Below are 27,335 nucleotides of genomic sequence, written 5' to 3' on the forward strand. Positions count from 1 at the left end.
CCAGAAGAGTTGTCCTAATCTTATCTTCTCCGCTAACTTGTAGAAATGGTCTTAGACAGGTCCCTCCCTCCTCAAGCCTCAGTTTTCCCACCTGTACATAGAGTAAGTTGGGAAAGTCCTTTTGAGCTAGTTTTATGCGTTCTTGAAAAGGACTTTTTGCCCTATCTCCCCAAGCTAATGTGGGTCCCTTGTTAGCACTTATCATTGTCTGTACTTCTTTTCTTAAAAAAAGAAAAAATCTGTTTATCTATTTCTATCAGTATTTGCCCTCTCCTGAAGACCTGACCTTCAGAAGAACAGAGACTCTGCTGTTTGTGACTGTACTCATATGTTTTAGCCTGTACCTGGCACATAGTAGGAGCTCAATAAATATTTGTGGCCCCAATGTTCCCGATGAGCACTCATCCCTACCCCAGCCCTGCTGGCTTGATACCAAAAAGCATTGGGCTGACAGATGTGTAGAGCTTTTTGACATTACAAAGGGTCATTCCAGGGCCTTTGACATAATTACAAACACAAGGCCCTGTTACAACAAACACTTCTTTCCTTTCCAAGGCTATGGAAGAAATGAAGCCAGAATCACAAGTTCAGTCAGAATGAAGTCAGTTGCCACCCATAGTGTGACAGTAGGGATTAGCAAACCCTATTATGGAATTTTTCTCCAAAGCCAAGAATTGTTAAATGTTGCGAAATCGGTACTGCTTAGAGTGATTTATGGAGCTGAACCATATTTGATTTCCTTGTGTCAACCCTTACTTTGACTGTATTCATTCATTTGTTCGTTTGTTCGGATAGCACTTCTTTTTAGGCTTTACTGTGTGCCGACTTTGAGCACTTTTTACTTTGTGCCGACTTTTGAGAACATGGTGAGATGTGTGCCAAGAGCCCATGGAGGGAAGTGCATCTACCCAAGAACTGCAAGACTCATCTAAGATGTTAGTATCTGGGAACCCATTTGACTAAGGTCTGTCTCTTGCTGGGGTGCCTGGGTGGCTCTGTGGGTTAAGCATCCAATTTCAGCTCAGATCATGATCTCATAGTTTGTGAGTTCAAGCCCTGCGTTGGGCTCTGTGCTGACAGCTCAGAGCCTGGAGCCTGCTTTGGATTCTGTGTCTCCCCTCTCTGTCTGCCCCTCCCCTGCTCATGATCTGTCTCTGTCTCTTCTCTAAAAAAATAAATAAACATTAAAAAAATTTTTTTAAAAAGTCTCTTGCTACTAAACAGTAAGCCTCAGGGAAACAGGGACTATTTTTTTTTTTTTTTGTCTTGCTCAATACTGAACAGTACTTGGTACACAGTAGGAACTCAATATATAGTTGCAGAATGAGGGAAATAGTATCATCTAAAAGAGATCCAAAAAGTGCTATGGGGATTGGAAGGTAGAGCTTAGTCTCAGCTAGGGAAATTATATGATCAAAACTGAGTGCTTAGTGCTTAGTGCTTCCTGCAGCTGTTCTCAGCCCTATTTGACAATGGGGAAACTGCCACAGAGAGAGAGAAAATGATGTTAGGATAGAAAATGATGTTAGAAAATGATGTTTCTAAAATGATGTTAGAAAATAGTGTTAGGATTTATAACATACCGTGTTATGGGCTGAATTTTGTCCTCCTCCCATTCATATGTTGAAGTCTTACCACCTAGTACCTCAGAATGTGACAGTATCTGGAAGGAGGGTCTTTAAAGAGGCAAATAATTTAAAAATGCAGTCAGGTGGGTCTTAATCTATATGACTAGTGCCTTTAAAGAAGAGGGGATTAGGACACAGACACCTACGAAGGGAAGAACCTTGCAAAGACACAGGGAGAAGATGGTTATCTATAGGCCAAGGAGAGAGGCCTCAGAAGAATCAACCCTGTTAGTATAACACCGTGATCTGCTGTCCTCTAGAACTGTGAGAAAATAAACTTCTGTTGTTTAAGCCCCTCAGTGTGTGGTACTTGGGTATGGCAGCCTTAAGTGAACTAATATGCTCAATAAGTGATGGCAGAGTTAGGATGAGAAGTCAGGTCTGCTGAATTTCTCTCTTAAGCTCTCTACATGGCCCCACCCGGCTGGTCCAGTCAATGCTCCCCAACACCTGCTCCTGGTGAGGGCGAGAACGATGATGCTAACAGCTAACCCATATATAGTGCTCATCATGTACCAGGCACCCTTCTACGTACTTTACATACATTGGTTCATCTAATTCTCTCGACACGCTTGGGAAGTAAGTACTATGATTGTCCCATTTTTACACATGAGGAAACCGAAGAACAAATTGAGCAAACAGATTGAGCAACTCACCCAAAACGCCCCAAAGCAGCCAGCTACTCAGTGCTCCAGGGGCTGAGAGCCGCTCCAGGGCCTGCTCCTACCCTCCTGCTGTTCTACCGTGGTTTGTCTACATACCAAAGTAGTTTTTAAACATGCGAGGTAATGGTGGCACTTTGGGCCTCACTGGGTTTGCTTTTATATAGCCATCCGGGGGCGCCTGGGTGGCTCAGTCGGTTGAGCGGCTGACTTCGGCTCAGGTCATGATCTCACGGTCCGTGAGTTTGGGCCCCGCGTCGGGCTCTGTGCTGACCACTCAGAGCCTGGAGCCTGTTTCGGATTCTGTGTCTCCCTCTCTCTCTGACCCTCCCCCATTCATGCTCTGTCTCTCTCTGTCTCAAAAATAAATAAACGTTAAAAAAAAAAATTAAAAAAAAAATATATAGCCATCCGTTGTGGCCATACTTACCCCGATCTGAAGCGGTTCAAAGGAGGCATAAAACAAATGAGTGGAGGGGAACTGGAGTCTTGCTAAAGAGTAGAGTGTTAGGATTTATTTGTTCCAGAATCTTCCCATGTGTTAGGATATCAATCAGAAGCACTGAAGGAACGGATTTCAAGCATCCTGCAAGTTCAAAAACATCTTCTAATTCAGTTCTTGAAAGTGAAACAACCAAACGACTCCAGTCAAAGCCGCTTTGCAGTAAGAGACCTGGGTTTAAGTCCTTTTTTGACCACTAACCAGCTGTGTGACTTGGGTTTATATGCTTAGTTGGAGTTTCAGTTTTCTCTTTTGGGAGATGGGGGAACTAACACTCCTTTCGTGGATTAGACATAATATATCCAAAAACACTGCCACGGGTGCCAGTACATAGTAAGTGATCAATAAACACTGCTCTTATTAGCTAAGCAAAATGACCACACCCAAAGGCTTTCTCCTCCATGAAGCCTTTCCCGATGTCTCATCCTAGCCTGTCCAAATTAGTTGCTCACAGCTCTGGCTCTCCCAGGAAGTTGCTTACACTTCTATTGTCCTTCATTGTATCATAGAAGTTGATGACACGCCAATCATTCTGTCCATCCACTCAGTAAAATTATACTAATCATTTTCCGCATCCCAGTGCTGTGCTGGGCACTGGGAGTTCAGAGATGGGTGCCTGGACACTCGCTTTTGCCCCTATCCAGCCCTGTTTTAGCTCTTGTTACCACATCCTTGCAGACTCCTTCAAAAAACTGAGGCTGTTAGTTTGGGCTGGGTAAAGGTGGATGGAAAGAGAGATATGTGATAGCTATCTGCAAAATCCCAAAGGACATCACTCTGCGGAGGAGATATTACCAGAAGACAGATGTAGTTCCAGAGAACAGAATGGGCCGGTGGGGGACATCTCAGGAGATAACAGGAGGGCATTCCAAGAGAAAAAGATTTTTGTCAATATTGCTTATAGCTCAAAGAGTTTGGGCTTTGGGGCAACTCAGGGCTATTGAGACCCTGTGCTCAATAGGCAGGGTCGTAATAATAATAATGACAACAACAAAGATTAAAGGTTTTTTTTTCATATACAATTATCCTAGCTTCATAACTGTCCTTCAAGCTGAACAGTTTAGATGCCAGCTTCTTCAATGCAGTCCACAAAAGGGCATGGAGAACGCGGGGTGCGGGGTGGAGGGCTCTTGCCCAATCTTCCCCTAGTCTGGGCAGTGAAACTCACATATTTTCTGTTTTGTATAAAACAAAACAAAACAAAACAAAACAAAACAAAACAAAACAAAAAACAGAGGCCCAGATGGTGGAAGTGACTTACTCAAGATCAAAAAGTGGAGAGTGGCAAATGTTTTAATAGTTAACACTTACTGGTTCTTTATTATATGTCAGACATTGGCTAAGGGGCTTTGCAGTTTTCTCTCATTTAATCCTCTGACAAGCTGTCAAGTAGTTACCCTTATTTTTCCCCATTTCACAGATGAGGAAATGAGGTAAAATAAGACATTTTCACAAGTTTATCTAGCTATTAAGTAGCCAAGTCTGCATTTGCTCTCAATAGGTGGTGGGTTGACTTTGGAATAACAGCCTGATCCTGGACGTGTGTTGGGGGGGGCAGGATGAGGCGCGATGGACAGGTGGACGCCTACCTGGGCGTGCACTGCACAATGTTGGCCTGGGGCTGGAAGCACAAGGAGGGGGCGGGTTAGGGGAGGGGCCTCCGAATCGCGGTTCCCCACTAGCTTCCCCGGCAGAGGAAAAGTCCCGCCCCCCACTTAAGAAAGGGCAGGGATTGGCTCTTCCGAGGGAGATTGGCAGCACAAAGCACGAAGGGGGCCGCCGCGGAGGCGGGGCCGCAAGCAGGAAGTGGGAGTGAAGGTGGCTCGAGGGGGTGGCCCGCGAGCTGCTACCACCACTTCGCCTGGTCGCGGCCGCCAGGGGCGAGATGGAGGGCCCGGGGCTGGGCTCGCAGGTGAGTGCGACCGGACGCTGGCGGTCTTGGGGCCGGGAGAGCGGCGTCGGCCATGGGGAGAGGGAAGGGCGTAGGTGTGAGGCGGCTCCTAACAGGGGCCTCCGGGGGCGGAGGGGCCTGGGCCGGGGAGGAGGAAGCATGGAGACGCCGAGAATGATGCCGGGAATTCTCTCGGAGGCGACCGGAAAGAAAAGGCGAGGACACAAGGGTGAGTGCCCTCCCGGCCCTCCAGCCTGCACGGTGGGCCAGGATGCCCCCCGGGACCGGTACCCGTGTGCCCGGCAGGGACCTCAGGGGCCTGGGAGTGGAGTGTGGCCGTTCCTGGGAGAGGTGTCAGGTGACACACCTGAGTTGGACCAGCCTGTCTTGACCTTGGCCTGGAATCCGTGCGGTTCTCTTGATCTCTTTTTTCCGTGGAGTTGCCTGGGCACCTGCCTTCGCCCCACCCAGCCCTGTTCTAGCTTTTGTTCCCACATCCTTGCTGACTCTTTCAAAGAACTGAGGCTGTTGGCTTCTGCTGGGGGAAAGGTGGGTGGAAAGAGCGGTAGGTACCTGACAGCGATTTGCAGGCTCCCCGCGTCCCCCCCCCCCCAAAAAAGAGGATGCTATTCTGTGGAGGAGAACCTACCAGAAGCCAGATGTAATTCCAGAGAACAGAACGGGCCAGTGGGGGGACGTTACAGGAGATAACAGGAGGGCGTTCCGAGAGAACAAGATTTTTGTCCTTTTTGCTTATGGCCCTTTCCCAGTGCCTAAAGTGCCGACTGACATGTTGTAGCTGTTCACTTAATGTTGGATAAATGAAGAATATCCAGATTCTGCCAACATTTAGTGAGTGCTTAGCATATACCAGAAGCTTTTATATGCATTATTTTATTCTGGAATTGAAGCATCGTGAAGAACATGATATTGTCTCCTTTTTTACTGAGGAGAAAACTGAAGCTGTCTCCAGTTGGAGTGAGCTACATAGCAGATTTTCGGCCCTTAATGGGACCCAAGCAGTTTGAGATGACTGGATTAGTTGGCCTCTAAAAAAAGAAGTGTTTACAATCCTTACAGTGTTTCTCATGCTTCCTCATTCCTGTCCTTCTTTAAGCAGTCTGATGTGGGTTTAAGAGAAAGAATAAAACATGTTTAAGAGAAAGGATAAAACAAGAGAATTTGTTAAGTTGTTCTTATCGTATTAGGCCTTCTTGCATTTTGACAGTGGGAAAAAAAAGGCTCGCAAGCCTGCTGGATTTTACAAAAGGGGGCAAGAGGGGGTATAGTTTCACCTGGAAGCTATGTCTTATTTTATTTCTCAGAGAATCTCCAGGAAAAGTTGAGAGAATTACCTGTCTTATCTTAATTACTGCCACTCATTGACAAAAGCCTTCAAGTGCTTAAAGTCCACTCCCTCGTGCTGAAGGGAAAGATAGCCCTGCCCCAGTTTCATGACAGGTGGAGGAAGAGAATGATTCAGAGGTTGAAATTAATGGGGCATGGTAGAGTGGTCATTGTTAATAATAATTGTTGTTGTTAATAATACCATAATAATAATAATAATAATAATTGTTTTTCAGTAATAAAGATTTCACCTGTATATGGTGCTCTACAGTTTGCAAAATATTTCCCCATGCTTGATCACTCTGACCCTATGAGGTGGGGAGGGATTGTTATTCTAGTTTTAAAGATTAGAACTGATGCTCAAAATATCAGAGGCATTTGTTAAAAGTCAAATAGCTGCCAAGTGACAGAGTGAAGACTTCATTCTTTCCACTACGTGCCAGGCACTGGTGTAGGTGCTGGAGATAAATCAGTGAACAAAACAGGCAGAAACATTCCTGTTCTTGTTGGATTTGGTTCTACTGATTCCAATTTCAGTGTTGTTGGGTTTTTTGTTTTTGTTTTTGTTTTTGCCAGAATTTGCTTATGCCATTTGGCCCCCAGTTTCCTCTCTGACCTCTTTTTGTTTTTTACTACTTTCTTGCTTGCTTAATCAACTCTAGCCACACTGGCCTCAAGACCTTTGTACTTTGTCTTCACTCTGGCTGGCGTACTCTTTCCTCCTATACCCACATGGCTTATTCCCCCACCGCTTTAAGGTTTTTGTCTTTTTTTTTTTTTTTTTAATAAAGAGTGTTGCATTTTTTGAAAGTTTATTTATTTATTTTGAGAGAGAGAGCACAGCGGAGCCCGATGCATACTTTGTCTTGTTTGTTGTCTCTTTCCTTCCATTGAATGTAAGTTCTATGAGGGCAGTGATTTTTATCTGTTATGTTCGCTGCTGTGTGCCTAGCATCTAGAACAGTGCCTAGTATTGATGGGTACTCTGTAAACAAATGTCCAATGAATGAACTTAGAAGCAACTCTGTACTTCTGTTAATGTCATGAGAAGTTTTAATGGTTATCTATTAGGTTTCTCTTTGTTTTATCTGGTAATCTGGCAGGAATAGTGATCCTCATCAGAGTTTGAATATGATTTTTTAGATCTTGGGTTTCTTTTCAATTAACGCCCAGTGTAACTTTAATAGTACTTATTTACTATTTAGAAAAAAAATAATATTCATGATATCTCCATGTGAAAAATATATGATATCTTATATCTTATATTGTTATATCTTAAAATTGTTCTAGTTTTCTATTGCTATGTAACAAACCACCCTAAAACATAGTGGTGTAAAACAACCCTTGTCATGCTCATGGACTGTGTGTCAGGAATTTGGACAGGGCATAGCAGAGATGGTTTGTTTCTGCTCTACTGTGTCTGGAGCTTTTGCTAGAAAGACTCATAATCTGGGATACTTAGTAGCTGGGGTTAGTATCATCCGGTGGTGTCTTTACTCACGTATCTGGCAGTTTATGTTGACTTTCAGCAGGAACACGTACATGTGGCCTGGGCTTCTGCACAGCATGGTGGCTGGGTTCTAAGAGTGAGCATCTCAAGAGACAGAGAGAGGAAGCTGACAGTTTCTAAGACCTGGGCCTGCAAACTGGTGAAGCATCACTTTTGTGGTATTTTATTAGTGAGGCAGTCACAGAGCTGAGATTTGAGAGGAAGGGACACAGACCCTCTCCTCTTGATGGAGAGGTATCAAAGAATTTAGGGACTTTGTTGTAAAAAATCACCACAGATGTAGCCATATCTCTGTTACATAATTTTCATAATGTCTTGTTCTTCCCTGTGAGGGAGATTATTCAGCCAGCTACCTGTTTCTTGGTATCCTTTGTACTTTTTAAAAAAAATTAAGTGTATTTATTTAATTTTAGAGAAACAGAGATAGCCCAAGTGGGAGAAGGGGGGGAGGGGGGGAGAGAGAGAGAGAGAGAGAAAGAAAATCCCAGGTAGGCTCTTTGCTGCCAGTATAGAGCCCTTTGTGGGGCTTGAACGCGTGAAACCATGTGATCATGACCTGAGCCAAAATCAAGAGTGGGATGCTTAACTGACTGAGCCACCCAGGTGCTCCATCCTTTTTACTTTTTTTGAATCTTGCCTGTTGTGTTCACTGCCATATCCGTGTGTCTAGAACAATGCCTGGCACATATAGGGCGTTCAGTAAACATCTGATGAGTAAATGAATGGATTGCAGCTGGAATTGTCTTATTCCCTAATTACCTAATACAGATCTTCCTCCAGTTACAAAGGGGTTACATCCAATAAACCCATCATAAGTTGAAAGTGCATTTATTACATCTAACCTACTGAACATCGTAACTTCGCTTGACCCGCCTAAATGTGTTCAGAACACTTCCATTAGCCTGCAGTCGGGCAAAATCATCTAACACAAAGCCTGTTTTATAATAAAGTGTTGAATATGTCATGTAATTTATTGAATACAGTATTGAAAGTTAAAAACAGAATGGTTATATTGGGTACACTATGGTTGAAAGCATATCGGTTATTCACACTTGTGATCGCATGGCTGAGTGGGCGCCATGCCCAGCATCACAAGCATCCTGCCATGTATCACTAGCCCTGGGAAAGATCAAAATTCAAAGTACAGTTCCTGCTGAATGCATATTATTTTCACATCATCATGAAGCTGAAAAATCCTAAGTTGAACAGTTGTAGGTTGGGGACCATCTGTATTGTGATTGGTACCTAGCAGGTGTTCTTTACATTTCTCTGAATGAATGGTTAATGAGAACTCTTATGAGTTTGCTGTTATCATGAGAATTTGCCTAGTCTCTTCTGTTCCCTTAACATTGTAGGTCGCCAGATAGCAGTGGAGCTTTCACTGCTGTAAAGGGTGTTTGTTTATGTGAAAAGTCTTTGTCAGTGCACATTTCAGTAATGACTGTTGTAACAGCTCCTCTTAGATCCATACAGCATGGACGTGGAAGAAACTTTATAGCTACGCTGACCAGTTCTTTGCCTTTTACAAATGTAAACACTGAAGCCAAAAATAACCAGCATTCGCCAACATTCACCAACATGAAATCTGAGACTTTGGCCTTGTTCTCAAGGGGTTTACATTTCAACAAGGTAAAAATGAAATCAGAGAATACTTACACATTTTTTTTTTTTTTATAACTAGAGGGTAATTTCTAAGAAGGATTTATTATCTTGCTTTAGTCTTGGTGATAGGAATGTATGGTTGCTTTCCGTAAACAGTTTTATGTGACTGCCCCCAAAGTTGACCTCCCCCAAAGCAGATCATTCCCTTTCTCAACGGTAGCTCTTGTAAAATTTTGGGGGTGTGTGATATCCAAAGCAAAGGAGATCTTTAAGCTGCTTTGATCATGCATTCCTATCAGTAAAACAGTTTTGAGCTTGTACCCCCAGAGTAAAACCCTACCATAATGTGAAAAGCGGAATCCCACATTTTCATTTTTGTAAAACATCATGTGCTGTGAAATTAATGGAATGATAAATGAAGCCTGCACTGCACACTGCATGGTCCAAATTATCCAGGTACTGACTGCAGTTTGTTAGTCACTTGTTGGGAATTGGTCACTCTAACTTACAGATTGATGGCACAGTTCTGTGTTATGTGGTCGGTCAGCTGGGACTTAAAAAGTTCAGCTTCTCTCTGTTTGATGTACATGGGGGCTGGGGACAGGAACCCATTGCTGAATTCGTATCGTCACAGGGCATGCTATTGTAAGATCTGACAGTATGTTTCTAAATTATATTCGTTGACTGACAGACAGCTCTGTTATATACCTATGGTAAGGTTTTGAACTAAAAATAATAAATATAAACGTGTTTCAAAGTAGTCCTTTCGATTAATTTTGATTTTTTTTTTTTTTTTTTTGTAGGGAGACTGGCTTTTTGTTAGATCAGATTAGATTGTCTTTGCTTTTACTTTAGGTTATACTGAAGGTACTATGATAAAAGTATCAGCTCTGCTATTTTCTTGTTTGCTTGTACTTATGCTTATTATTAGCCTACTTCATGGCTTCTTTGTAGGAATCAATTTAAGCCACTTGCTTATTTCCAGAGGAGTAAGTTAAAATGAGATAATGTAACTTGAAAATGAACTTAACCTGATAGATGCTGCAGTATGCTGAAGGTCCCACTGTCAGCCCCTCTGGGTGGTGGAACTTCTACTCTGCCCACCGCTCCCCCCCCCCCCCCCCCCCCCCCCCCCCCCCCCCCGCCCCCAGCCCCAGGCTGTAAAAGAGTGACTGGCTTGACATTTGAATCAAAAGAGGCTGGCAGTGCTAAAATTAGTAAAGCTTAAAGAACCGGGTTTGTAAATTTTTGTGGTTTTCCCTTTAAAAAAAAAAAAAGATAAAAATCATTATAATAGAAGCTTTAACATGTTCTCCCATTACCCAGTGGGTCACTGCGTATGTGGCCTTGATTGGCCTTGCCTGACTTTGGAGATCACTGACTTTGAAAACAGGCTTTGAATTTATATGATCATTTTTTAGGTTTACTCTGACCTCGATTTTGGCAAAAAATGATGATGTGAACAGAAGGTAGCTCCTGTTCTTTAGGCTTTACCACCCATTTTTGCCACTTAATCACATGTTGCCTTGCATTATCACTTTACTCTGTTTGTCTCTATTAGACTCTATTAGACTAAACTCCTGGAGGATAGATACCCATGTCTTCTGTGCCCCTAGCATAATGCTTTGTATGCCATAAATACACAGTAATTAATTGTTGAAAAAAATAAATGCTTTTAATTGTGGATAATCTTTACATTGAAATGTGTAATCCTCCTCAACTTTCTACACGAAAAATGAAGCTGATGATAAGGCATTAAGAGAAGCAAAAAAATTTGTATCTGTGGAATGAGTAAATTTCTGCGTTGAAAAATCTGTGTCTAAACAAAAGGTTAATCTTCCTAACATACAAATGGGGAAAGATACACAATCCACTAGAAAAACAGTAGACTATGAAAAGGGAGTCCACGAAAGAAAAAATATGAAAGCCAATAAACATAACACTGATTCATTAGCAACTAGGGGCATACAAATGAAAAACAAGATGCTGTTTTTAGCTATTGGACTGGAAAGATAGTAAAATGATTGATAATGTTCAGTTATGGGGAGGTTTGTAGGGAAAAAAGAATACTCACATACTTGCTCCAGAGTGTGAAATGGGGAGAGTAGTTGCTCAGTATCTATTTATGTTTCAGCATATATTTTCTGGCCCAGCAGTCCTACTTTGGGAAATCAATGCTGTAAAATGTATAGGGTGTTCTTTATAGGGTTCTTTATAGAAGTGAAGGCTGAAATTAGTCTGCATCTGTGAATAGCACTGAGTTTAGGGGCGCCAACCCCCACACAGTAAAAAAAAAATCCACGTGTAACTTTTGACTCCCTAAAAACTCAAGTACTAATAGCTTGCTTTTGAAGCCTTACTGATAAGATGAATAGTTGATGAACACATATTTTGTATGTTATATGTATTATATGCTGTATTCTTACAATAAAGTAAGATAGAGAAAAAATGTTAATAAGAAAGTCATAAGGAAGAGAGAATACATTTCAGTAGTATACTGTGTTTATAAAAAAAAAAAAAATCTGTGTGTAATTGGGCCTGTGTAGTTCAAACCCGAATTATTCAAGGGTCAGCTATATACATAATGAGGAAGGATACACCAAACTGCTAATAATATTTTTTGGGGGGCTGCAGATTAGAGGGAAAATAGTCCAGATTGTTTACCCTTTGTTCACTTTTATGTTGCTAGATTTTTTAGACGAATATGAATCATTTTGTAATTTAAAAAATTAATGTTGATGTAAAAAGTAGACTGACTACTCTGTCAATTTTAACTACATCTGCTATTTACTGACACACTAATAATTCTGAGCATAGTTCAACTCTTTCCTCAACAGCTTGTCTTCCAATTGGATATCATTACAATTGCTGTGATACGATGAAAAGAATCCTAAAGTAATATTCTTTTTTATATTTTGATCTCACTACCTATATGTTTATTTTTAGCTGTGTGTGAGTATGCTTGTGTGTGGAGTGTCGGGTAGTGAGGCTGAATCCACCAGCTACAGCAGAACTTACCTATTGAAAGAGCATTTGTGGCTGTGGTTCTGGGTAAGGTGGAATACGTGCGCTCCGCCCTGCCAATCCCACTGAACGCACTGGGCACAATGTAAGTAGCAGCCGTCTAAGGATTCTGAAAAGTAAATTGTAACAGGTAGATTGCAGGGAAAGGTCAGAATTCAAAAAAAAAATGACTGAACCAGGAGCGAATTTACATTTTTTTTCCATTGGGGGTTCCCTCCCCTGTTCCCCCCCCATGCTTGAACTTGAACCATGGAGATGAGCATCAGTGCAGACAGAATGCTCTGTGAGAAGCCTTCTTTCTAGTTCAGGTTCAAGGAGCAAGAAGAAGGTCTCCTGGCAGCACAAGCACCTGAAACTCTGTGGGAGGAAAACTTCCTCTTTGAACAGAGGAGTTGTGGTCCCAAGATAGCTCTTCTTAGAAGGGACACCAAAAGCATGGTACATAAAAGAAAAAAATTGATAAATGGGACTTCATCAAAATTAAAAGTTTTTGCTATATAAAAGATTTTTTTTTTAATATTTAAAAAAAAATTTTTTTTAACGTTTATTTATTTTTGAGACAGAGAGAGACAGCATGAACAGGGGAGGGGCAGAGAGAGAGGGAGACACAGAATCTGAAACAGGCTCCAGGCTCTGAGCTGTCAGCACAGAGCCCGACGCGCGGGGCTCGAACTCACGGACCGTGAGATCATGACCTGAGCCGAAGTCAGACGCCTAACCGACCGAGCCACCCAGGCGCCCCTATAAAAGATTTTTAAGAAGTGGGAAAATAAACTACAGACTGGGAGAAAATATTTGCAAATCTCGTATCTAGCAAAGAACTTGTATCTAGAATATATAACGTGAAGAACTCTCAAAACTTAACAGTAAGAAGACAAACAGCCCAGTTAATAAATGGGTAAAAGACAATTCACCAAAGAAAGTAAACAGATGACAATAACCACATGAAAAGATACTCAACTTCAGCCATTAAGGGATATGCAAATTAAGACCATGACTTATGTATTGCTACAGATCTATTACACTGACCATACTGGGCGCCCGTGGGCATGTAAAGCAGTGGGCACTCTCATACATTGTTAGTGGCAATACAAAGTGGTATAGCCACTCTGGAAAATAATTTGATGACTTCTTATAAATTTAAGGTATACTTACCAGATGGCCAAGCAGTCTCACTCTTAGAAGCAAAAACATATGTTCGTGCAAAAGCTTTGTTGCATGAATGGTTATAGCTGCTCTATTTATAATTGCCAAAAGCTGGAAACAGCTCACATGGGTTGTCTGAAAGGATAAACTGTTATATTCATATAATGGAATACTATACAGCAAGGAAAGAACTGTTAATAACATAAAACCACTTGGATGAGTCTTAAAACTATTATGTTAACTGAAAGAAGCCAGTCTCAGAAGATTATGTACTATATAATTCCATACGACATTCTGGGAAATATGAAACTAGTGATGAAGAACATATCAGTAATTGCCAGGAGTTGAGATTGGGGGAGGGTATGACAACAAAGGAATATCCCAGTGGGGTTTTTTGAAGTGTTGGAACTGTGTTGTATCTTGATTTTGGTGGTGGGTTACACAACTCTATATACATAATGTGTTAAAATTCATAGAACTACATACCAAAAAGTCAATTTTATTGTAAGTTAGCTTAAAAAAAGACAAGGCTGTTTCCTCTTTTAGTAAACCCATTGAGGGGTTATAGACTTATTTCAGTAAAACTATCATTTCTTAAACCTTTTTTGGAACTGTTGGAGAATTGACTTAGGCATATTATTTTAAATATCTTCAGTTTTTCTATTCCTAATGTGTATTTATCCCTTGAGAATAGTGGGTTTTTTTTTTTTGTTTGTTTGTTTGTTTTTGGTGGGGGGCTGTTTGTAAGCAGTGAAAAGTTCAGAGAGATAGGTCTGGTGAATAAGGTGGGTGAAGGCTGGATAACCTTATGGTAAAGCACAAGAAGGAATGATGAAATAATTAGCCAGTTTCAATTTCTAGGAATGGTTTGCTAGATACTTGATGTGAACCTCCCCCTTGAATGTAATTAAAAATGCTGGATATGATAGAAAATGATCTTAAGTATTTTATATTTTTGATGCTATTTAAATTTTATAAAGATTGCTTAGATCTCCTATGTATATGATCCTGTTGTCTGCAGATAAAGATAGACTTGTTTCTTTTCTAATCTGTATGCATTTTATTTCTTTTCCTTACTCTATTATTCTGTCTAGGACTTGAGTACAATGTTGATTAAAATTGGGGTGCCTGGCTGCCTCCGTTGGTGGAGCAAGCGACTCTTGATCTTGGGGTTGTGAGTTCAAGCCCCATGTTGGGCGTAGAGCCTAGTTAAAAAAAAAAAAAGAAGAAGAAGTGGTGATAGCACACATCCTTGCTCTTTCAGTCTTCAGAGTTAAAGTATGCAGTCTTTTGCCAAAGTGTGTGTTAGCTGTTGATTTCTCATCCTGTACCTCTTTATCGGGTTAAGGAAGTTCCGTTCTTCCCCTGCTGTGCCAGGAATTTTTATTCAAGAGTTTTTATCATGCATGGGTGTTGAATTTTGTCAACTGCTTTTTTTCTACTGAAATGAATGTATTTTTTTCCTTTATTCTGTTAATATGGTGAGTCACATTGATTTGTTTTAAAATGTTTAAGCTTGGCTATAATCTATATTATTCTTTTTACATATTACTGGGTACGCTTTGCTTAATGTCTTGTTTAAAGATCTTTGTATCTGTGCTTTTAAAGGATATTGAATCTGTAGTTATTTTTTGCTTTGTTTTTTATTTTATTTTGTTTTTTACTTGTAACATCTCTTGATTTTAGTATCAGGGTAATGTTGCTTCCTAAAATGAGCTGGGAAGCATTCCCTATCATTTCTGAAGGAGTTGGTATCATTTCTTCCTTAAGTATTTTGATAGAGTTCATCAGGTAAAAGTTATATAGACCTGGGGTTGGTAATTTTTTTTTTTTTAAATGGGAAGATTGATTGATTGATTGATTTTTTAGGGAGCGAGAGAGAGCATGTGTGTCTGTGCACACAAGTGAGGAAGAGGGGCAGAAGGAGAGAGAGAGAGAGGGAGAGAGAGAATCTTAAGCAGGGTCTATGCTGAGGGTCGAGTCCGATAGGGGACTCGATCCCGTGACTCCAGGTCATGACCTGAGTCGAAATCGAGAGTTGGATGCTCAACCAACTGAGCTACCCAGGCACCCCTAATGGGAAGTTTTAAAATTATGAATTCAATTTCTTTAATAGCTAGAGTGCTACTCATTTCTTTTTAAGCCCATTTTGATAACTTGTGTCTTTTGAGGTATTTGCATTCCATCTAAGTTGTTGAATTTATTGACATAAAGATGTTCTCAGTATTGCCTTACTCCCTTTTTAATTTTTTTTAGTGTGTACTTATTTTTGAGAGAGAGAGAGAGAGAGAGAGACAGAATGTGAATGGGGGAAGGGGCAGAGAGAGGCACAGAATTCGAAGCAGGCTCCAAGCTCCACGTTGTCAGCACAGAGCTGGACACGGGGCTCGAACTCACAAACTGAGATCGTGACCTGAGCCGAAGTTGAGCGCTTAACCAACTGAGCCCTGCCTTATTACCTTTTTAACGTTCATAGAATCTTGTATTGATGTCTCCTTTTTAAGCCTGTTTGTCATTGACATCTTTTTTCTTGATCCATTTGGCTAGAGGTTTATTAATTTTTATTAATTTATTCCTTCCAAAGAATGAGTTTTTTTCAGTGATTTTCTGCATTGTTTTCCATATTGTATGGGTTTCTTCTGCCTCTACTGTTTTCTTCATTCTGTCTACTTTGAGTTTAATTTTCTGTCTCTAGATTCTTAAAGTGAAAACTTAGATGATTTATTTTAGACTCTTTTTGCCTGTTTGGCCTTTAAAGCTAAAAATTCGCTCTGAACACTGCTTAGGCTGCATGCTACGTATTTTGCTATGTTTTCTTTTCCATTCAGTTCAAAATAGTTTCCACTTATTCTTTGTTTTCTTCTGTGACCTATAGGTTATTTAGAAATATGTTGTTCAGTTTCCAAATATTTGAGAATTTTCCACATACCCTTTGGTTATTGATTTCTACTTTAATTCTGTTGTAGTGAGAGAACATACTCTGTATGCGTTCAGTCCTTTTGACTTTGTTGAGACATGTTTTATATTGTCTGTCTTGGTATTCTGTGTGCACTTGAAAAAAAAATCTGTTCTACTGTTGTTGGGTTGAGCTTTATGAAGATGTATTGGATCAAGTCGGGGGATAGTGTTAAGTCTTCTCTATTCTCTTCTCTATCCAACAGGATTTTCTGTTTACTCCTTCATAGTTATCGAAAGAAGTGTTGAAATATCCAAATGCAATTGTGAAAATTTCTATTTTTTTCCAGTTCCATCAGTTTTTGCTTCATGAACTTTAAAGTTTTTTGTAGGTGCGCACACATTTAGGATTGTTATGTCTTCTTGATGAATTGACTTCTTTCTTTAATACTATGAAATGTCCTCCTTATCTCTGGTAATATTTCTTGTGCTAATGTCTACTTCGTCTTATATAAATGTAGCAGCTACCTTCCTTACGCTTAATGTTTCTGCATAGCATGTCTTTTTCTGTTGTTTTACTTTTAACCTGTGTATATTTTTATATTTAAAGTAGATTTCTTGTAGACAGCTTATAGTTGTAGTATTTTTGTTTGTCTTAAAATCCAATCTAACAATCTGTGTCATTTATTTATTTATGACCATTTGCACTTAACATGATGATCAATATGGTGGTTAGGTATGAAAATATCATCTTGTATGTTTTTCCTCTCTGGTTCCGTATTCATTTTTTTCTACTTTTCTTGCCTTTTTAAAAATATTAATTTGGTGTCTTTTATATATTTCATTTTGTCTCTGCTCTTGGCTTATTACTTAGACCTCTTCATTTAAAGGTTGCTCTTGGGTTAGCATTATATGCTTTAAGTTATCACTACCTACCTGCAAATACTACTATAGTATCTCTTATAACTATTATAACATCTTTTAGAAGTATACTTATAAGGATACTTCCGTTTCTCTACTATCACCAAGAAATTAAAAAATGAGAAAAAATCTGTTACGTTTACCCACCTAATTATACATATTTACCCATGTGGTCTGGCATTCTGTTCTTTTGTATTGATTCAGATTGCCATCTGGTATTATTTTCATTTAAGCCTGAAGAACTTCCTTTATCATTTCTTGGAATATAAGTTTGCTGGCAATTTTCTCATCTTTTGTTTGTCTGAAAAAGTATGTATTTCACCCCCATTTTTGAAGAATATTTTTGCTGTTGCTTCAGGTTTGTAATTCTTTCATTCAGCTCTTGAAAACTGTTGTGTTTGCGTTCTGGCTTGCACTTACTGATAAGAGGTCTGAATTTATTTGTATCTTTGATTTTGTTAACACAATGTATCTTTTATCCTTAGGCTGCCCTTGAGATTATCTCTTTAACATTGGTTTTTGGTGATTTGATTATGATATACCTTTGTGTACAGTTTTTTTTTAATTTTGTTTTAAACGGTTATTCATTTTTTGAGAGACTGAGCGTGAGTGGGGGAGGGGCAGAGAGAGAGGGAGACACAGAATCCCATGCAGGCTCCAGGCTCTGCACTGACAGCACAGAGCCCGACGCGGGGCTCGAACTCACGGACCATGAGATCTTGACCTGAGCCGAAGTCGGCCACTTAACCGACTGAGCCACCCAGGAGCCCCGCTTTGTGTACAGTTTTGAGGTTTATTCTTCTTGGGTTTGTTGAGCTTTTAGAGTTGTGAGTTTATAATTTCACCAAATTTGGAAGGCTTTGGGGTATTAATTTAGTCAAATATTTAAAAATATTTTCTCCTCCTCTCCTGAGACTCCAGTTATACCTATTCAAGAACTTGTTTTATTGGGAGGTTCGGGTGTATCCTTAGGGTGTTTGCTACAACTCCCCAAAGCAGAGAGCTGGTGACCTTCCTACTATGTCGGTAGCTGTAACCCTCCAGCTACTATAGGTCAGAAGGTCCATTGGTGCCTTTGTAGATGACTTTTGTTTAATGACAAAATCTATAATGGGGAATTTTCTGATGATCATCTCACTCAGTGAATAGGATTAAGATGAAAATCTTTCCTAGGATATACCTGGAAGACTCAAAGTAATTCTAATTTGATAATATAGATACACTGTTGATAGTAGCAGCTGGTTCGTTATGTAATTGAATGTGACATTAATTCTCCTCCTATGCTTTGTCACATTTCTCTTATGCTTCAGTGCAGGAATCACAGCCACGGCCCCCACCCTCCAGGATTTGGTCGACATGGAGTCTGTGCATATGAAAGCAAAGAACTTGCCAAGGCGAGAGAAGCTCTTCCTCTTATAGAGGACTCTAGTAACTGTGACATTGTAAAAGCTACTCAGTAAGTCTCCCCAGTACTTCATCTGATCATTTCTGCGTTCTGTGGAATCGTAATAATGTTTGTGCAGTTTGTGGCACCTTCCTTACCTCATACTCTAGCGGCTAGTATTTGTCCTATGGGCATCAGAGCACTTTATACAGTGCACCTTAGCAGTTTACTACCAGTCTCTGCCATTAGATCATGAGCAGCTTAGGAGCGAAAGCACGTCATTTTCATCCTTGTCACCCTAGTGCTTTTGCATACTTCTTGTGTTTGCTGCCAAATAAATGTTCGTTGAGTGAATTAATGATTATAAATGACAGTAAAACTAGACTGAGTTTGAAACAAATTAGAGTTTTTAAAAATATGCTACAACCTAAATAAGTCAACGGGATAGAAAAATATCAGCTCGGACACTTAATGGATATTTTAAACGATTATTTATCAAGTACTTTCTTTCTTTTTTTTTTAAATGTTTATTTATGTTGAGAGAGCGAGCGAGTGCAGCAGGAGGAGCGGGGGAAAGAGAGTCCCAAGCAGTCTCCACACTGTCAGCACAGACCCTGATGTGGGACTTGATCTCACGAAGCTGGAGATCATGACCTGAGCCGAAATCGAGAGTTGGATGCTTAATCAACTGAACCGCCCAGGCGGCCCTCAAATACTTTCTATGTACCCATTGTACTGGGTGCCCTGGAAAAATGTCAGTAAAATAGAAATAGGTTTTCTGGCCACTTGAAACATATAGTGGGTTATTTGCTTGCACTGTAAATGAAAGTGTGTTTTGAAAGTTTCCCCTGGAGATCTCCATATGTGGGTATTTGTATTAAATCATTTCTAACATTTTCCCCCTCATGGATCTCACTGGTTATTAACATCCACCCCACCTCTTGCCATTGAACATGTTTCGAAATAGTTTGTCTTTTAGATTACATTAATTAGGAATCATTTTCTTAGTGATCAAATGTAAATCTGCTCATCAGAGCTTCTAATCAGCATGTAAGGAACTAATGTTACCACACTAACTTGATATAATTTCTCTCAAAAGCAAAGATGTTTGGTGACTGATTAGTCTGTTAGGCCTTAACAAAAACTAATCTATTATTTATGTTAAAAAATAATCAACTTGTGGTGCCTGGGTAGCTCAGCTGGTTAAGCGTCTGACTTCAGCTCAGGTCATGATCTTGCAGTTCGTAAGTTTGAGCCCCACGTCGGGTTCTGCGCTGACAGCTCAGAGCCTGGAACCTGCTTCGGATTCTGCGTCTTCTCCCTCTCTCTGCCCCTCCCCTGCTTGTGCTCTGTCTCTCAAAAATAAATAAATGTTAAAAAAAGAAATCAATAATTATTTGAGTATTCTAATTACTAATTCATATGAACTTGAAAAGCCCTTGGAACTGCTACTTTAGGTGAGTCTTTTTTGATATTACTTGTATTATTATATTTATGTGAAGGTAAGAGTGTTCTTAAGGTAATTATTTGCTTTAATTAGCATAGAAGCATTTAAATGTTTCTCTGCTGCCAGTAGAGCTCTGTTATGATAAATAAAAGAAATTAGGCTATGTTCACAGAGAATTCCAGTAAAAACTCATGTTTTATATCTTTCCTAAAATTTACTTTAGGTCTTAGACCTCCTTAAGTGGTTGTGGGAATATCATTAGGTGGTGTTTGGAAAAGGCAAAGAGAGCTAGGATGTGTATGTTCTCTAAATCACCAAAATCCTAATTAATGTGTACTCTTACTGTATTTCTCACATAAAGGGAGTATTTCTTTTTCAGTAAAATGTTAAAGTTGACCTTTAAAACATGGAGAATATAAATATACGTATCTTTATTCACAGTTCACTCTCTTATTACTGTTTTCACTTAGCACTGTCAACAAGCATCTCTACCTTTTAAAAAGTACCGTAAAGACAGCCTGATCAGCACGCACATTTTGGTGAGGTATATGTTATTTAATTTAACATTGTGATTTTCACCCTTGAGGGCCTATTGAAACATTTGGCTCCCTCTAAATAGAAATAAGTATCGGGGCGCCTGGGTGGCTCAGTCAGTTACGCATCCGACTTGATTTCGGCTCAAGTCGTGATCTCACACAGTTCGTAGGTTCGAGCCCCACGTCGGGCTCTGTGCTGACAGTATAGAGGCTGCTTGGGATTCTCTCCTTCTCCCTCTCTTTCTGCTCCTTCCCAACTCGCACGCACGCACGCATGTGTGCTCTTTCTCTCAAATAAACTTAAAAAAAAAAACCACACATTAAAAAATAAGTCTCAAAGAAAGTGCTAAATGGTCTGTTGGGGACTTAATAGTTTCTATTAGAAAGAAATAAAGCTAATGAATGATTTAAAAACTTTTTGTAGTATTCAAAAGATATTTTTTATTCTGATAGTCACTTAAATAACCATCTTAAATATCCCTCAAGTCCATTCCTCCTTTTCCATTCTTACTGCCTCGCTTAGTTCAGGTTCTCATTACCTCCCACCTATTTTTATGTACCAGAGTCACGCTCTTCTGATTAGCCTCCATACCACCACAAATGGGATCTTTCTTAGAACTCAAAGTGGGTATGCTTTCCTTTTTAAAATCTTCAGCAGCTTCCCTTCGAACTATGAAGTCTTAAGCTGCATAGCATGGCATAGAGGCCCATGCAGCCTTTGCCTGCCTCTTTTAGCCTGATCTCTTGCCACTCCCTTTTTTTATGCTTTTATGTTTCTGCTGTGCTAAATTGCTTATATTTCTCTGAACATCCACGCAGTTTCACGTCTCTGGTTTTTATACATGTTCTTTTCTCTGCCTGAAATGCCCTTCCTTCAGCCTATAAAACAGCTTATATATCATGCTTTATCTCCTTCAGGAAGGGCTTATCATTCCTTTCTTTGCTATAATTACACCACGCCCACATCGTATTGTTGAATTTATCCCATTCCAAGTTTGCTGTTAGTCTGTCTCTCTTATTCAGGGATAGGATTGTAGTTAGGGACGAGCATCATACATTCCTGGCATATAGGAAATGATAAAATGAAATTTATTGAGGGGAGGGCAAATGTGAATGTTGAAGTTTAGTTAAGAAAATCAAGTTCAACTCCACGTGTATCTGTCTGATCAGTTAGTAAATAAAGTTTACTTTTATTGTTTGGCTTAAGAATACATCCTCTTTATTTTTATCCTTGTTAATTATTGTATCTGTGTTGGCTGAGAGATTAGATAAAGACATGGTAAACGGAATAAATTTTGGTATTTGAAATTATTTTAATGGTATCATTCTGCCTTTTTTTTTCCCCCTCTTATTTCAGGTACGGGATTTTTGAACGTTGTAAAGAGTTGGTAGAAGCAGGATATGATGTCAGGCAACCAGACAAAGAAAATGTGTCGCTTCTTCATTGGGCTGCTATTAACAACAGGCTGGATCTTGTAAAGTAAGATGGGCTGTGTGTGTGTTATTAAGTATGTATTTTTTATTCCAGACCTCTTTTCAGTTGTCTTTTTTTTCAGTACAAGTATGAATGCTGTACCATCTATAATCTTTTATTGTGAATGAATACCTGAAATTTTGTGCTGCATGCATCGGTTATTATCGTGTTGAAAAGGGCTTTATTGACCATCTAGTTCAGGACTCTCACTGGCCCAAAAAGGAAAATTAAAGATAAAGCCATGGGACCCATTGTAAAGATAAAGTTCAGGCAAGGAAATGGAATACTGTTGTTTTTGTTTTTTTCTTTTCTAAGTAGCCTCTAGGCCCCACGTGGGGCTTGAACTCACAACCCCAAGATCAAGAGTTGCATGCTTTACTGACTGAGCCAGCCAGGTGCCCTGAACATTTTTTGAAAAGGAAAAACGTAACATAAACGGTCTCAGGATAGAACAGAAAGTTTCGTCTAGTTTAGAAAAAACATGGGAATATTTTACTTTGTTAAAATCCCAGGAGGTATGGATGGGTAGGAGAATGATTTCACCATTTTTTAGATTAAATATGGAATACATTTTTAGGTAGACATGTTTGGATTGTATGAAATATTTCCCCTTCATAGAGCACTACTTCCCCATTGTGTGGTTTTTGTTTGTTTCTTTATTTTATACCTTAGCATGTAAATTAAATGTGTGTATGTGAATGTGTATGTATTTTGTATTATATATATTTAAAATCCTTGGGATTTAAGAAAATAAAAATGTACTAAAGTTTAAAATACACTTAAAAAACCACACTTTATAGTCACAGGCAAACACCTTTTCTGTGGAAATAAACTAGTATATTATTTAGATAATATGATATATGAAGTACAACTTTAGCATAATGAGACCACTTCCTGTAAACCACAGAAGAAGATAAGTCTCTTCATCTTATAGGTTCACTTGATACAGTGTATCACCTCTGCGACCCCAAAATAGGAAGCCAAATACTCAGAATATTTAACTTTTCTGAAAGGATTTTGAATTAAGTTTTTACTACTTACTTTTAGAATTCAATTCCACATAGTAATTCTACAAGTGACATTATTCCACCTTTCTTCTTGTGGGTTAAGTAGAATATCTGTGTGATCCTAAGTGTTTTGAATATAAACCATTTTAAGAGTGCTGGGTAATTAGAATATATGGTGAGAGTAGTTATCATGCGTTTGGTATGTAAGTTATGATGGAAAGCTTATGACAGCAGGAGTAATTACTGATATGCTAAGACTATTTCACCAGGAATCTGTTTGATGCCTTTGTGTGAATCTCACACTTCTGTAGGTCTGAGTGTTTTGGGGGAGGGTTATTATTATAATTTCTGTTGTATATTTATCACTAAGAAAAATTGATGTTTTCTTTCTCAGTATGTATTTTAAGTTTTAAATCTTATTTTCATTTATGTCTGCTTTTAATAGGTTTTATATTTCAAAAGGTGCTGTGGTAGATCAGTTGGGTGGAGATTTAAATTCGACACCTCTTCACTGGGCCATCAGGTAAAGATTTCTTGGAACACTGAAATTGCTGTTCAGAGTCACGGTGACTTAAGTTCATTTTCTGAGTCTTGTAGACTAGCACTTTCTGGCAGAACTTTCTGTGACGATGGAAATGTTCTATTTTGTGCCATCGAGTATTGTGGCTACTAGCCACATAGGAAATGGGAAATGTGGCTAATGCAACTAAGGAAATGAATTTTTAATTTTATTTAATTTTAACTAATTTGAATTTAAATAGCCAGTGTGCCTAGTAACTATCATATCGGGAAACTGCTGTTGTGGGCCATAAGAAAGGCTTTCTTTCCCTTTTTTCCCTTTCATTAAAAAAAGAAAATTATCGTTTTGGGACAGTATATTTTTTTTGTTTAATTTAGGGTCCCACTATGATGCTAAAACTGAAATATGTGTATTATACTTTCTTATAATCAAAATAAGTATCTTTTATAGCTGATCACGTGGATAAAGTGATAAGTCAGTGAACTGTAAACTTACTTAGTTTTTTTCTCTGGAATATATTGGCCATTTGAAGCTGAAATTAATATGTGCCTGTCTTGATACTTAACAGTTTCTTCATCTGTCATTTCTTTTTAAAGTTTTATTTATTTTGTGAGAGAGAGGTTGGGGGAGGGGCAGAGGGAGAGATGGAATTGGCGCTTACAGTTCCAAGCCCCATGCCGCCCGAACTCAAAAAACACAAGATCATTACCTGAGCTGAAGTCGAGAGTCGAGTGCTTAACCAGCCGAGCCAACCAGACGCTCCTCTTCATCTGTCACTTTAATTCCAGTCTCTGGTTCGTGGGGTTGATGTGAACCTAGAACTAAAATGAGTACTTGTTTATTTAAGACAGGAGTGGAATCTTTTTCCCACTGCCCAGAATTTTGAAGAATCTAAGGTTAACCAACTCATCCCTTTTGAGCAAGTGGGGTGCAATGCTTTACATGGAAAATGAGCCATATTCAAATGTAGAAGTCTGTAGTTCCTAAGAATAATATTATCATAGTATATACCTGCAATCTGAATGTTATACCTCAACTCTCATGATTATTTCTTGGTTTTAAAACAACAACAGTGAAGTGTACGTGGTTTTGAAGTTTTCATTTTCAGGGGCACCTGGGTGGTTCAGTCAGTTAAGCGTCTGACTTTGGCTCAGGTCCTGATCTCATGGTTTGTGAGTTGGAGCCCTGAGTTGGGCTCTGTGCTGACAGCTCGGAGCCTGCAGCCTGCTTTGGATTCTGTGTTTCCCTCTCTCTCTGTCCCTCCCCTGCTCGCACTCTGTCTCTCTCAAAAATAAATAAACGTTAAAAAAATTTTTTTTAAGTTTTTATTTTTAGCATTAGTCATGTATAATTATTATTATTATACATGTATTATTTATACGTTATAGCAACACAAGGTTTGATAATAGATTGGAAGGTTATTAAGTGTATTACCTGCATTCAAGAAGGATTGTCCAGATAGCCCTAAGTTTGGAGTGTCAAAGTGAAATACATTTGGACAGTCTCCAGTGTTTTGAAAGTCTGTTAGGAAATACTCTTTGTATCGAACCAAAATCTCTCATGTTTTAAAGTTTTGTTTTTTTTTTAATATTTATTTATTTTTGAAAGAGAGAGAGCGAGAGAGAGAATATGAATAAGCAGGGGAGGGGCAGACAGACAGGGAGACACAGAATCTGAAGCAGGCTCCAGGCTCCGAGCTGTCAGCACAGAGCCTGATGTGGGGCTCGAACCCACGAACCACGAGCTCATGACCTGAACTGAGGTCGGACACTTAACCGACTGAGCCACCCAGGTGCCCCCCAAATCTCTCATGTCTTAGGGATACCAGTTTCTTCCTGAAATTTTTTCTTTTACTGCATGCTGTAGAAAACGGTGTAATCTTTACTCTCTATTTGCAGACAAGGACATTTGCCTATGGTCATATTATTACTCCAGTATGGAGCTGACCCCACTCTCATCGATGGGGAGGGATTCAGCAGCATCCACCTGGCAGTATTATTTCAACACATGCCTATTATAGCATATCTCATCTCAAAAGGACAGGTATGTTTAGAAACATATCTTATACTCCAGCTGCTGTGAATCTGAAGAGATTGGGAGGATGATTAGTAGTAGGTCTGCCCTCAGTTTTAGAGTATATGTTATGGGTATCAAATATTCAAATATTAGCCCCAGGAAGTCTAGGTATTGAATGCTGCTTTTCCAGCTTCATTGGAGCAAAAAGGACAGGTCATTTAGCTCAGTAACATGTAATAGATGTTTTTGAAACTTGTAAGCCTATAATAGATTTTCTTATGATCCCAGTAATTTGCAGAGTTTTTCAAAAACATGACTTCAAAAGCCTGTATTTTTCTTCTGGTTGAATGTAGAAATGGTAGTCAGATCACTAAATGAACCCATCATTTGCTTTCATTATTTGAGTGCAAATGGGAGACCAATTTGAATGTGTGCTTCTTATTGTTCTCTAAAGTAATTCCATGAAAAATGACTTGCCTTAAGAGGCATCCATTTATGGCACAGGTTAAATTATAGGGTATTGGCAGTGGGAGTCTCCCTGTCAGCCATACTTGCCTGGGATATGCTTTCTGGTAGCAGAGTGGTTTCTGTATCAGCAGACTCGCCTATAACAGGCGTGGAAACATGTTTGCACAAATGCTGTTGGAATGATTGTGTTCCTTTTAAATAAGCACTTTCTCTCAGACTTAGCCCACTGAAGTAGAATAATTATAACCTCCTGGGTCTCATTTTGGGAAGACGTATGAGGAGGAGCCCTGTTTGCTTCTCCTTGGGCTCTTTCCCAAGTCGTATTCCTCCAAGGCCCAAGAGACACTTCGGTAACTGAAACTCTTTCCTTGACTTGGTTAGAACCATTATTCTGCACCCCAAACATGGGCCCATTTTATTAAAAGGAGCATATCCTTATGGAGATATGGTTTCCTTCCTCACCACCCCCCCATATTATAAAAAATAGAAAAGAACTTTTCATGTTTTAGTCTTTGAAACATAAGTCCAAAATTACAATGAGTTGCCTGAGAAAAGATAGAGGTTTCATTATCACTGGAAGTGTTTACATGGAGACTGGGTGGCTTTATGTAAGACATGATAATTTGAATTACTGTGTCAGGTAAGGTCTAAACTAGATGACTCCTAAGGTCTCTTATATCTGATGGTGATTGTCAGCATTTTCCTCTTTCCCTTCGCTTTCTTCCATTCACATCATGCAACACTTTGAAGCATATATTCAGATTTTTCCTTTATGAGTATTTTGTAGAAATCAATGGATTTTCACCCTTTGGGTGAGGAGCAGAACACTGTTTTGTTCAAATGATATCAGAACGCTTCTTGTAAAAGCAATGGTGATGTTGAATGTATTAAAGAGATACTTCTATTAAGAGAAGAGAGAATTTTGACTGTGTTTACAGTTAGGCTGATTGACTCTTCTTTTCGAACAGAGTGTGAATATGACAGATTTAAATGGGCAGACACCTCTCATGTTATCAGCTCACAAAGTACTTGGGTAAGTAAGTCTAACTGACTTGCCTTTTTCTGATTCTTGGTTCTAACAATTTCTTTTCTGTGTGTATAATTTTAAGTAGCCTAGTCTATGTTGAGATGATACTACATTCTGAAGATTTTCTACCCTGTGACTGTGGTATGAACGTTTAATGTAGTTACGGCTAGAAAAGCACCACTGAAATAAAATTTCTCTTCTGATAGCTTTGGGGAACAATTTGAAAACTGCTAATAAGAAAAAAATTTCCTTATAGAGCAGGTAGAGATTTTATAGTATATGCTGTGAACATGGCTTATATTTCTCAGTTTGCATTTTTTAAAAAAAT

At 39.3% G+C, this 27,335-nt stretch overlaps 1 protein-coding gene across 3 annotated transcripts in view; it reads left to right on the top strand.

Annotated features, from left to right (window-relative positions):
* Positions 1–4,597: 4,597 nt before the first annotated feature.
* The window catches only part of ZDHHC13 (zinc finger DHHC-type palmitoyltransferase 13), a 50,589-nt gene continuing 27,851 nt past the window's right edge, over positions 4,598–27,335 (top strand). The window contains exons 1-6 of one of the 3 annotated variants that reach the window (XM_042957803.1): positions 4,598–4,704; positions 18,439–18,584; positions 21,853–21,975; positions 23,422–23,499; positions 25,395–25,539; positions 26,949–27,013. In XM_042957803.1, the coding sequence (XP_042813737.1) occupies positions 4,678–4,704; positions 18,439–18,584; positions 21,853–21,975; positions 23,422–23,499; positions 25,395–25,539; positions 26,949–27,013 (584 nt within the window). In that variant the 5' untranslated portion in view covers positions 4,598–4,677. Of the gene's footprint in view, positions 4,705–8,108; positions 9,170–18,438; positions 18,585–21,852; positions 21,976–23,421; positions 23,500–25,394; positions 25,540–26,948; positions 27,014–27,335 lie in introns of those variants that run through there. The other 2 variants (XM_042957805.1, XM_042957804.1) reach the window with 2 other exon arrangements.

This window comes from Panthera tigris, chromosome D1 (assembly GCF_018350195.1).
Source record: "Panthera tigris isolate Pti1 chromosome D1, P.tigris_Pti1_mat1.1, whole genome shotgun sequence".
Classification (NCBI taxonomy): domain Eukaryota; kingdom Metazoa; phylum Chordata; class Mammalia; order Carnivora; family Felidae; genus Panthera; species Panthera tigris.